General features: G+C 42.0%; 1 protein-coding gene across 1 annotated transcript in view; it reads left to right on the top strand.

Annotated features, from left to right (window-relative positions):
• LOC132395619 (band 4.1-like protein 4B) overlaps positions 1-12968 on the top strand; it is a 339992-nt gene that overhangs the window by 271442 nt on the left and 55582 nt on the right. Inside the window, exon 19 of the mRNA XM_059972481.1 lies at positions 2140-2207. Within this exon, the coding sequence (XP_059828464.1) occupies positions 2140-2207 (68 nt within the window). The remainder of the gene's footprint in view (positions 1-2139; positions 2208-12968) is intronic.

Raw genomic sequence — 12968 nt, forward strand, 5'->3', positions numbered from 1 at the left:
CCTCACCTACCACCCCACCATCGTCTGTGTCCAGCACATAATTCTCTGCAACCTCCATCATCTCCAACAGGATACCACCACCAAGCACATCTTTCCCTCCTCTCCCCCCCACCACCCCAGTTTCTGCTTTCCACAGGGATCGCTCCCAATGCAAATCCCTTGTTCATTCATCCCTTCCCCCGATCTTCCTCCTGACACACATCCTTGCAAGTGGAATAAGTACTACACTTGTCCCTACAAGTTCTCCCTCACCACCATTCAGGGCCCCAACCAGTCCTTCCAGGTGCAGCAACACTTCACATGTGAGTCTTTTGGTGTCATATCTGTGCCCGGTGCTCCCGTTGTGGTCTCCTGTATATTGGTCAGACCCGACATAGATTGGGAGACTGCTTCATCAATCATCTCAGCTCCTTCCGCCCAAAGAACGGGATCACCCAGTGGCCTCCCATTTAGTTCCACTTCCCATTCCAATTCAGACACGGGTTTCCCCTGCTATCTGAAAGTAGAGTGTTCCTATGAAGCCGAAATGGCATAAAGCAAAGAAGCAATTACCATTAATTTATATGGTAAAAATTTTTGAGCTTTCCCAGGCCCAAAAAATAACTTACCAAATCATACCAAATAGCACAAAAACCGATTTGTAGAAAAAAATTGGAACGTACACGCATGCGCACACATGTTCCCGCGTAAGGCCTCACGGTCGTGGTAGTCTTTCTCAGGGTAAACACAAGTTTAAAGCGGGCGCCTTTTTTGTAAAAGCGAAAATCCTCTTTGGATTTCTTTCGGTTAGTGAAAACAGGTACTAATGTAGGTCTTTCATAAAAGTGAAGTGGCGTAATTTGAACTTTCGTAAAGTGGGGGACACCTGTATATCTATCCATGGCCTCCTTCACTGTCTTGATGAGGCCACACTTAGAATGGAGAACGACACCTTATATTCTGTCTGGGTAGTCTCCAACCTGATGGCATGAACATCAATTTCTTGAATTTCCAGTAATGCCCTCCCTTCCCTTCACTTTTCCCCATCCCCTTTTCCCTCCTTCACCTTATCTCTGCGCCCGCCCATCGCCTTCCCCTTTTCTTTCTTCCATGGCCTTTTGTCCTCTTCTATCAGACTTCCCCTTTTCTAGCCCTGTATCTTTTTCACCAATGAGCTTCCCGACTCTACTTCATTCCTCCCTCTTCAGGTTTCATTATCACCTCTCCCCTCCATCCACCATTTTAATCTACTCCTCAGTTAATTTTTTCCAGTCCTGCTGAAGCATCTCGACCCGAGTAGTCGACGGTACTTTTTCCATTGATACTGCCTGGCCTGCTGAGTTCTTCCAGCATTTTGTGTTTGTTAGTAAAACGCTGGTTCACCAGAGATGATTAAAACAAATAGGTCAAATGGTTGTGCTCCACTATGTTGCTTGTTTCTACTATGATAATTGGAGAAAATGTATGTAGGCTCATGTTCTGAAAGGATAGTGTTGTGCTGCAGAAGGAGAGGAAATATTGTTTGGAGCTACAGTTGTCACTGCTGAATATTGGCAAATTTTAGTGAGAATAAGAAGTGAGAATATCTGAAGTAGATACCTGAAATTCTGGGGGGGGGGGGGGTTCTGTTCCTAAAACCCAACTACCAATGTAATTCTTTGAATTTGAACGCCCCATGTGCTATTTTGAGATTCAAACTCATGTTTTTGGATAAATGATGCACAACTATGGTTGTCATCCATTAATTAAGTTACCATACTATTAAAAAACTGTTAGCTTTTTAAAGTTGAAATCTTTTACCTGAAGCAGTTGATGGTCATATGAGCAAAATTGTACCTTATCAGATGTCAATAAATTCAAATCAAAGTGATTCAGAATTTTTTTTAAAGTGAGCTATTTTTAGTAGCTGTATTCATACAACCTTTGAATTAGATTGAATTTGCATTTTCTTTGCTTCTGTTTTATGTAATGCCATATTTGTACAAAGGAATGGCTGAAGCAGGTTATCTCCATCTTGCTGTCTTCTGTTGTCTCAGATGTTACCCAAAATCAATTAATTGTACATTCATACATTGGTAGGAGTAGAGCTGCTGTTGATTCTGGGTAACAAATTAAAATAAAGACTATTTTTATTACTAATTGTTCATTTTTCTTCAACAGTGTAAGAAAGAGGAGCCAGCATTGAGCAGCAACAATAAATCCTCAGGCACATTGACAGATGGTTCAAGGTCAGTCAGAACCTTTCAACACAGATCTTCTTATGAGCAAAGTTCCCTAAAACTAAGACTGGTCAAGTTAGCCTTCCTCTAAACTGGTGGTAAAGGCATGAGCACAAGTTTAGTTGCAAAATATCAAATGTTCCAGAACTGAATTATTTTTTATGCTTACATAAAGTTATAATTTTAATACAGCTTAAACATACAATATTTCATCGGTGATAAATCAGAAATGATTAGTACATTAGCTTTCAAGTTTTTTTTGCAACTAACATTACCAAAAAAGATTATATTATGCCTCTTGAAATTTAAGGAGCACCATCAAAAAGAGTCGATCCTCTTTCTCGTGTACTGTACAATGTGCCTCAGGTTCTGTATAGCAATGATTTGGTAACCAGAGTATTAGTCTATATTTAATGTGCTCAGGTCATGGCTAGGAAGCATGTTAGAGTCTTGTGGAATGCACATAAAAAGCTGAAGGAACTCAGCAGGTCAGACAGCATCTATGGAAAAGAGTATAATCGATGTTCCAAGCAGGAATCAGCACAAAACATTGACTAAACCTGCTATGGTTTCCAGCATCTGCAGATTTTCTGTTGTCTTTGCATGGTATGTGGAAACCAAAAGATGCTTCCTCAAATAGTGTCACATTAATGTATTTTAGAGATCCCTTTTTCTGTGAGAATGCCTAAGGATCATGTATTCATTTGAAGTGACAAATTCCTTATTGTGCTAGTCAGGGCAGGAATAGATGATAGTACTAATGAATGAGTGGTTGAGGAAGTGATGCAAATCCTTGGGTTTCATACTTCTGAATTATTGGGATTTCTTCTGGGGAAAGTATGACAAGTACCAAAAGAACAAGTTACACCTGAACCCAAGGGGGACCAATATCCTTGCAATCATGTTTCTAGAGCTGCTGGGGAGGGTTTAAATTAAGGGGAATGGGAACTGATGAGCTGAGGATGAAGCAGTTGGAGTGTGTAACGGGACTGTGAAAAAGGACAGGCAGATTATAGGGCAAAATTGCAGTCTGTGGATGTTGAAGTATAGCATGGGGGTGAAATTGAAAAAGGTGATGAATACAGGACTGAACGTGCTATATTTGAATGCATGCAGTATACAGAATAAGGTAGATGATCTTGTAGTGTAGTTAGAGACTGGCAGGTATGACACTGTGGACATCAATGAGTCATGGCTGAAAGAAAATCATAGTTGAGAGCGTAACATCCAAGGATACAACTTGTACCAAAAGGACCAGTATGTAGGTGGGAGGTGGTGGCTATATTGGCAAAAACTGAAATCTAATTCTTAGTTTTGACATAGGGTCAGAAGACGTAGAATTCTTTTGGGTGGAGTTAAGAAACTTCAAGGGTAAAAGGACCCTGGTGGGAGTTATATGCAGGTCCTCACACAGTAGACAGAATGGGATTTAAATTTCAATGGAAAATTGAAAAGGCATGTCATAAGGAAAATGTTATGATAGTCATGGGGATTTCAATATTCAGGTAGATTGGGAAAATCAAGTTGGTGCTGGATCCCAAAAGAGGAAATTTGCAGAGTGTTTATGAGATAGCTTTTTAGAGCAACTTGTGATTGAGTCCACTAAAGGAAAGGCAATTTTGGATTGGCTGATGTGTAATCAACCAGTTTTCAATAAGGAGTTTAAGGTAAGGGAATCCATAGGAGACAGTTTGAGAGAGAGAGAGAGAGGGAGAGAGAAGATAAGTCAAGTGTATCAGTCATACAGTAGAGTAAGGTGAACTACAATGGCAGAAGAGCGGAACTGGCCAAAGTTGATTGGAAGGGGACATTAGCAGGGATGATGGAAGAACAGCAATGGCTGAGTTTCTGGGTGCAATTCAAAATATGAATTTACCAAGTATATGGAGGAATTTAAGGTTGGAGGGTTATATAGGAGGCAGGGTTTAAGGGTCGGCACAACATTGTGGGCCGAAGGGCCTGTACCATACTGTATTGTTCTATGTTCTAAAAGACACAGAAAAGATGTTTTCCATAGATGAAGTATCCTCAAGGGAGGATGAGGCAACAGTGGCTGACAAGGGAAATCAAAGATAGCATAAAAGCAATAGAGTGGGCATATGGAAATTAGTGGGAAGTTTTTATAAACCAACAGAAGTCAGCTAAAAAAGCCATAAGGAGAGAAAAGATGAAGTATGAAGGTAAGCCAACCAATAATAATAAAGAAGATACAGAAAGTTTTTTTTCAGAGATGAGAGTAAAAGAGAGATGAGAGTGGATACCAAACCGCTGGAAAATGACAGTGGAGAGGTAGTAATGGCGGATAAATTTACTAAGAATTTTGCATTAGTCTTGACTGTGGAAGATACAAGAATATGCCAGAAATTTGAGAGTGTCAGGGGGAGGAAGTGAGTGCAGTTGCTATTACTAAGCAGAAAATGTTTGGGGAGTTGAAATGTCTGACACTAAATAAGTCACCTAGACCAAATGGACTGCACCCAGGGTTCTGCAAGAGACAGCTGAAGAGATTGTGGAGGCAGTAGTAATCGTCTTATAAGAATTACTACATTCTGGAATGGTTCCGGAGAACTGGAAAATTGCAAATATCACTCCACTCTAAGAAAAGAGGGAAGCAGAAGAAAGGAAATTATAGGCCAGATAGCTTGACTTCAGTGGTTGCAACGATGTCGGAGTCCATTATTAAGGATGAGATTTTGGGTATTTGGAGGCGCATGATAAGGTAGGGCAATGTCAGTATTGTTTCCTTAAGGAGAAATCTTGCCAGACAGTGGATATTGGTTACTTGGATTTTCAGAAGTCTTTTGGCAAGGTTCCACTCATGAAGTTGCTTAACAAGATAAAAGCCCATGGTATTACAGGAAAGATAACAGCATGGACAGAAAATTGACTGACTGGCAGGAGACAAAGAGTGGGAAGAAAGGGGGTCTATTCAGGATGGCATCCTGTGACAAGTGGTGTTCTGCAGGGGTCAGAATTGAGATTGTTTCTTTTCACGTTGTATGTTAATAATTTGGAAGATGGAATTGATGGATTTGTAGCCAAATTTGCAGACGATAATAAGATAGGTAAAGGGGCAAGTAATGTTGAGGAAGCGGGGAGTCTGCAAAAGGACTTGGACAGATTGGGAGAATGGGAAAAGAAGTGACAGATGGGGTATTATGTAGGGAAGTGTCTGGTCATGCACTTTGGGAGAAAGAATAAAAGGGTAGACTATTCTAAATGGGAGGGAAAATTCAGAAATCAGAGATGAAAAGGGACTTGGGAGCCCTCTTGCAGGATTCTGTAAAAGTTATCATGAAGGTTGAATCAAGCAAATGCAATGTAGCATTAATTTCAGGAGGACTAGAATATAAGAGGAAGAATGTGATACTGAGGCTTTATAAGACATTGGTCAGACTGCACTTGGAATATTGTGAGCACTTTGGGACAACTTATCTAAGAAAAGGTGGACTGGCATAAGAGAAGGTCCAGAGGAGGTTCATTAGAATGATTCCGGGAGTGAACATATGAGGAGCATTTGATGATACTGGGCCTAGACTCGTTGGAGTTTAGAAGAATGAGGGGTTATCTCATTGAAACCTATCAAAATGCCTTAATAGAGTGGATGTGGAGATGATTTTTCTTATATTGGGTGAGTCTAAGACCAGAGGACACAGCTTCAGAATAGAGGGACATCCATTTAGAGAAGAGATGAGAACGAATTTCTTTGGTCAGAAGGTGGTGAATTTGTGGAATTCATTACCACAGATAGCTATGGAGCCAAATCATTGGGAATATTTAAAGCAGATGGTCATAGATTCTTGGTCAGTCAGGGTGTCAAAGGTTATAGGGGAAGGCAGGAGAATATGGTTGAGAGGGATAATAAATCAGCCATGATGGAATGGTAGAGCAGACTCAGTGGGCCACATGGCCTAATTTTGTTCCTCTGTCTTATGGTCTTATGAAATATTATTTCAATTTTGTCACTACAGGGCTTGTTCTTTCACGACTACCTCCAGTTAGGAAGTTTTTTTTGTGTTAATTAGCTTTTGTTAGGGTTATATAAATTCATTGCTAGACTAATATTTTATCTAGTGCAACACAAAAGGAAGACATTTGTGTAATGAAGTTCATGCTGACTTCTGGCAGACAAATCTCTCCAGCAAACCCTGCACGTCCACTTCTTTCTTCCCTGTGGTTCTGCAAGTTATTCTATCTCATTTGCCTAGCTACTCTTCTTTGATTCTTTGACACTTAAATCTACCAGACTAATATTAGTTGTTGATCACCTCTAGGCTAAGAGAGGTCTCAAGACTAAAATTTTTGAGGCAGATAGAGATTGGAAAGGCTAGTAATACAGGAGACACAAGACTACGGATGCTGGAATCTGCAGCATCAATCAATCTTCTGAAGGAATTCAGTGGGTGAAGCAGCATCTGCAGGAGGGAAAGTACCTGGTAGGCTTCTGGGTTGAAAACCTGCATCACGTTTGCATGTAGAGGGGAGGTGGCTAGTACAAAGTGGTGAAATGAGCTCAAGATTTGGCACACCGATGAAAGATGATGGGCAAATTGAGCCATTTTGCGGGGTAGAGCTAGGGTACTGCAGGTGGAAAATAGATGGAGGCAGACAAAAACTAGTCAGGTGGGGGAGGCATTGGTGGAGACAGCTGCTGGAAGGTGATGAGCAAGAACACATAAGCAACCAGTTTGATAATATAGTGACAGTGGGAACCATTTGGGGAGAAGTGAAAGGTAAGTGAAACCTGAAGCAAATGGGGAGAGGGCTGTTTATGTTCTTGGATGGAGATGAGGGACTAATGTAAGAACAAGTGTTGTACCTCCAATGGTTACAGGGGAAAATGCCAACAAACAGAGGGGAGTGGTGGTGGGGGAAGTTTGAGCAGACTGTGGAGTCACAGAGAGAGTGGTCACTGCGGAGGATGAATAGGGATGAGGGGAAAAAGATGTCTCCTAATTCCACCCCTTCCCCTCCTTTCCCTAACGTGATCCTTCGACTTCAGTCCTAAGACATCTCTAACCCATATCTCATCACTCCCCTGTCCTTCATACTGGTTATCTCTCCTGTACACTTTGTTCTGACTCAAGGGTTCAACACCAACAGTTCTGCTCACTTCCCCGCCCACCCATCCACCACTTACCGCTCGACCCAATGAGTTACTCCAGTGGTGGGGAAATAAGGTGGGAAATTGGTGGGTGGAATGTGTGAGTAGTAGATGAAACTGGAGGGCAGGTGAGTGATGGGGTACTGAGAGGTGAGGATGATACAGCTACAGAAAAGAAGGAGCATGCTACATGATGGAAGCATAGTACGGATCAGTAAAAAGAGGCATGGTCCTTTTTGGGTGGGAGGTGAAGCCCAGGGATCTTTGAAGAATACCACAGGGAGCGAGGCTGCAGAGTATTCAATTACAGAGTTAGTGGTTCTGATTGCTGGGGATAGCATCACTTGGGGAATGAAATGGGGAATTAACTTGGTAGTTTGAGATGAGGTAAAGCATTTTAGTACTAGAAAAATATTTTGAACTCTTTCATCTCATGTTCAGTCGGTTAAATTAACCAGTGTTAAATCTGGAATTAGAATAACATCTTAAATATACCTTAAAAATTTCACAGCAATAATACATAAAGGAATGCCTCAAAAACAGGTTGGATTCCCTTCCATCTTTTTCACTTTTGTTAAAACTTCAACTGAACAGATACATTCAGTTTCACAGTTGACCAGCCCACCTTCTCAATTGTTGGAAATTAAGTGTGCTTATTTTGTATTCAAAGGTGATGTAAAAAAAAATAGGCATTGAAAAATACCCCTTCAATAAATACTGGTGTAACAGCAGAGGATTAAAGTATTTCTAAGCATATTGGCTTTTTATTTCAGTTTTCCAGAATCCACGTTTCCTTTGAATCCATCAAACTAGAATCAGATCATTTTGTGAAACTTGTTGTTTTGTGGCTGCAGTACATAAATTTATGATGAAAGTCACCATATTTAACCCTCTGATTCATTTCTTGTGGGCATACTCAATAAATCCATAATAAAATAATAACCATAATAGAATCAATGAAACACCACATCCAACAGGGCAGCCAACCAGTGTGCAAAAGACAACAAACTGCAACTACAAAAGAAGTAATAATAATAATAATAAATAAATAAGCAATAAATATCAAGAACATGAGATGAAGAGTTCTTGAAAGTGAAACCGTAGGTTGTGAGAACGTTTAAATGATGGGACAAGTGAAGTTGAGTGAAGTTATCCCCTCTGGTTCAAGATCTGGATGGTTGAGGGGTAATAACTGTTCCTGAACCTGGTGGCGTGGGTATAGAGGCTCCTGTACCTCCTTTCTGATGGCAGCAGCAAGAAGAGAGCATGGCCTGGGTAGCTGTGGTCCTTGATAATGGATGTTGCTTTCCTGTGACAGTGCACCATGTAAATATGCTCAGTGGTGGGGAGGGCTTTACTGGGCCATAACCACTAGGAATGTTTTGTTCAAGGGTATTGGTGAGATGCAGCCAGTTAATATATTATCTGTATATAGTTTGTCATGCCGAGTCTTCTCAAACGTCCTAAGGAAGAAAAGATGCTGTTGTGGCGGCCTGCACACACGGGACTCGAACCGCCATCGGGAGCTGCAGGCAGACACACAGTAGCGCATTTGGAACTACCCGCTCGGGGCGGACCTTCCGGGGACAGTCTGATGTCACGTCTGCCCCGTGGGTTGCAGGGGCCCATGGGAGGGGAGATTTAAGTGCGTGATTTTGAATCAGTAAAGGCATTCTGAGTTCAGCTCTCTCTGCCTCCATGTGTTTTTTTAGTAGCGCATTGCGCACAACTACACTGTTATGTTTTCTTCATAATTGCACATGTTCTGGGCCCAGGATAGATCTGTTGAAGTGATAACACCAAGGAATTTAAAGTTGTTGACTCTCTCCACCTCTGATCCCCTGATGAGGACTGGCTCATGGACCTCCAGTTTCCTTCTCCTGAAGTCAATAATCAGCTACATGGTCTTGCTACATTGAGTGAGAGGTGGTTGTTGTGGCACAACTCTCTCTCAATTTCTCTCCTATATGCTGATTTATCACCACCTTTGATTCAGTCAACAATTGTGATGTCATCAGCAAATTTAAATACGGCATTGGAAGTGTGCTTAGTCTCACAGTCATAAGTATAAAGCAAGTAGAGCAGGGGCTCAGCACATAGACTTGTGGTGCACCTTTGCTGATGGAAATTGTGGAGGAGATGTTGTTGCTAGTCTGAACTGACTGGGGTCTGCAAGTGAGGAAATCAAGGTTCCATTTGCACAAGGAGGTAATGAGCCAAGGTCTTGAAGTTATTGACTAGTTATGAGGGGAGGATGATATTGATTGCCAAGTTGCAGTTGGTAAAGAGCATCCTGATGTATGCATCTTTGCTGTCCAAATGTTCCTGTTTTGAATGAAAAGCCAGTGAAATGGCATCTGCTCTGGACCTGTTGTGCCAGTAGGCAAATTGGAGTGGATCCAAGTCACCTCTCAGGCAGGAGTTGGTATGTTTCATCACCAAATCTCTCAAAGCACTTCATCACACTGGATATAAGTGATACTGGACCATAGTCATTGAGGCAGGTTACCGTGTTCTTCTTAGGCACTGGTGTAAGTGAAGCCTGCTTGAAGTAGGGGGTACCTCAGACTGGTTAAGGATATCTGTGAACAATCCAGCCAGTTGATCAGCACAGGTCTTTGGTACTCAAACAGTTACCCTATCTGTGCCGGATGCTTTCTGTGGGCTTGCTCATGAATGATGCTCCCATGTCGGCCTCAGAGACTGAAATCACAGTCATCAGGGGCCGCAGGAGTTCGTGAAAGTTCCTCCATGATTTGATGATCAAAGCGAGCATTGAAGGCATTGAGTTCATCTGGGAGCAAAGCCCTATTGTCACCTATATCACTTTGCTTCCCTTTGTAGGAAGTGATAGCATTCAAGCACAGCCACAGATGCTGAGCATCCTTCAGTGATTCAGGTTTGGTCTGGAGTTGGTAATTCACACGTGATACAGAAATCGACAATTCTGGACCATACTTCAATCACTGATGTTAGGAATGAGAAGGGGGCATGTCCTAGGTGGTAGAAGTCCTTTATGATGGATGCTGTCTATTTGAGGTATCATCTTTGGACAATGTCTTCAATGGTGAGGAGGCTCATGCCCATGATGGAGCTGGCTGAGTTTACTGCCCTCTGCAGCTTTTTCCAAACACTGTGCTGTGGTGCCACCATACCAGATGGTAATGCAACATTAGAATTCTCTCCACAGTACATCTGTAGAAATTTGCTAGAGCCTTTGGTAACATACCAAATCTCCTCCAACTCCTAATGAAGTATAGCTACTGGTGGCATGCCTTCTATATAATTGCATCAATAGTTTTGGCCAAGGATACAGTTGATCTTCAGAGATGTTGATACCCAGGAACTTGACCTGCTCACCCTTTCCATTACTGACCTCTTAATGAAGATGTTCTCTTGACTTCCCATTCCAGAAGTCCACAATCAGTTCTTTTGTCTTACTGACTCCATGTGCAAGGGTTGCTGTTGTGTTACCACTTATCCAGCTGAGCTGTCTCACTCCAGTCTGCCTCCTTGCCACCATCTGAGATCCTGTGGACAAAAGTTATGTCATCAAAAATTTATAGGTGGGATTTGAGCTGTGCCTAGCCACACAGTATTGGTGCAAAGAGAAAAGTAGTGAGCTAAACACACTGCCTTGAGTTGTGTCTGTGTTATTACCTACTGGCATTGACAGTTGTATTCCAATGAGGATGTTGAGGATCCATAGAACACTACAGCACAGTGCAGGCCTTTCAGACCTCCATGTTGTGCCAACCCATAAAATCCTTAAAAAAAAGTACTAAACCCACATTACCCCATAACCCTCCAGTTTTCTTTCATCCATGTGCCTGTCCAAGAGGTTCTTAAATACCCCTAATGTTTTAGCCTCCACCACCATCCCTGGCAAGTCATTCCAGGCACTCACAACCCTTTGTGCAAAAAAACTTACCCCTGATGTCTCCCCTAATCTTCCTTCCCTTAATTTTGTACATATGCCCTCTGGTGTTTGCTATTGGTGCCCTGGGAAACAGGTACTGGCTTTCCACCCTATCTATGCCTCTCATAATCTTGTAGACCTCTATCAAGTCCCCTCCTATTCTTCTACGCTCCAAAGAGAAAAGTCCCAGCTCTGCTACCCTTGCTTCTAATGACTTGTTCTCCAAACCAGGCAACATCCTGGTAAATCTCCTCTGCACCCTCTCCACATCCTTCCTATAATGAGGTGACCAGAATTGAACACAATACTGTAGTGCGGTCTCACCAGAGATTTGTAGAGTTGCAACATGACCTCTCTACTCTTGAACTCAATCCCCCTGTTAATGAAGCTTAGCATCCCATAGGCCTTCTTAACCATCCTATCAACCTGTGCAGCGACTTTGAGGGATGTATGGATTTGAACCTCAAGGTCCCTTTGTTCATCCACACTCTTAAGTAACTGACCATTAATCCTGTACTCAGTCTTCTGGTTTGTCCTTCCAAAATGCATCACCTCACACTTGTCCGGATTGAACTCCATATGCCATTTTTCTGCCCAACTCTGTAGCCTGTCTATATCCTCTTGTAACCTTCGACAACCTACAGCTCCATCCACAACTCCTCCAATCTTCGTGTCATCCGCAAACTTACTCACTCATCCTTCCGCCTCTACATCCAGGTCATTTATAAAAATCACAAATAGCAGGAGACCCAGGACAGATCCCTGCGGCACTCCACTAGTCACTGACCTCCAGGCAGAATACTTTCCTTCCACAACTACCCTCTGCTTTCTTCCTTTAAGCCAATTTTTTATCCAAACAGCCAAGGTTCCACTTAACCCATGCCTCATGACTTTCTGGATGAGTCTCTCATGAGGGACCTTGTCAAATGCTTTGCTAAAGTCTATGTAGACCACATCCACTGCCCTACCCTCATCAATTTCTTTTGTCACCTCTTCAAAAACTCAATCAGGCTCATGCAGCACGATCTTCCCTTCTCAAAGCCATGTTGACTATCCATGAGTAGACTGGACTTCTCCAAATGCTCGTAGATCCTATCCTTAATCCTTTCCAGTAGTTTGCATACCACCGACGTAAGACTCACCGGTCTATAGTTCCCAGGTTTCTTCCTATTACCTTTTTTAAACAAGGGAACTACATTTGCCATTCTCCAGTCCTCCAGCACTTCCCCTGCAGCCAAAGAGGATTCAAAGATTATAGCTAAGATCCAGTTGTAAACTGTAATTTTGAAGCTTGTTACTATTGAGGGGTGAAAGTGGTGAATACTGAGCTGTAATCAATAATTGTCTCACAGTGAAGAATTGAGTTCCAGAAAACATGTTCAAGTGAACTAACCTCATTTGTTTGCCAGAATTGTGTTAGTGTATGTTTTCCTTAGCTATTGTGCTTAATTTAATATATATTAATATTTTGCTTTCCAGATTTTTATTTGCTTTTGTTCATTTGTTTCTCTTATTTTTCTTTTCTATGTCTACTTGACTGTATTTTATTGCCTTTATGTCATTGGTTTTGCAATCTTACATTGCATTAACAGGCCTTTCATCCCATCTAGTCTGTGCCAAACAGTTTAGTCCCTTTGACCTGCACCCTTGACCTTTGACATCTAGTTCTAGTCTCATTCAACCTCAGTGGAAAAAGCCTGCTTGCATTTACCCTACCTATACCACTCGTAATTTAGTATACTTCTGT

Source organism: Hypanus sabinus, chromosome 6 (genome assembly GCF_030144855.1).
Source record: "Hypanus sabinus isolate sHypSab1 chromosome 6, sHypSab1.hap1, whole genome shotgun sequence".
NCBI classification, from domain to species: domain Eukaryota; kingdom Metazoa; phylum Chordata; class Chondrichthyes; order Myliobatiformes; family Dasyatidae; genus Hypanus; species Hypanus sabinus.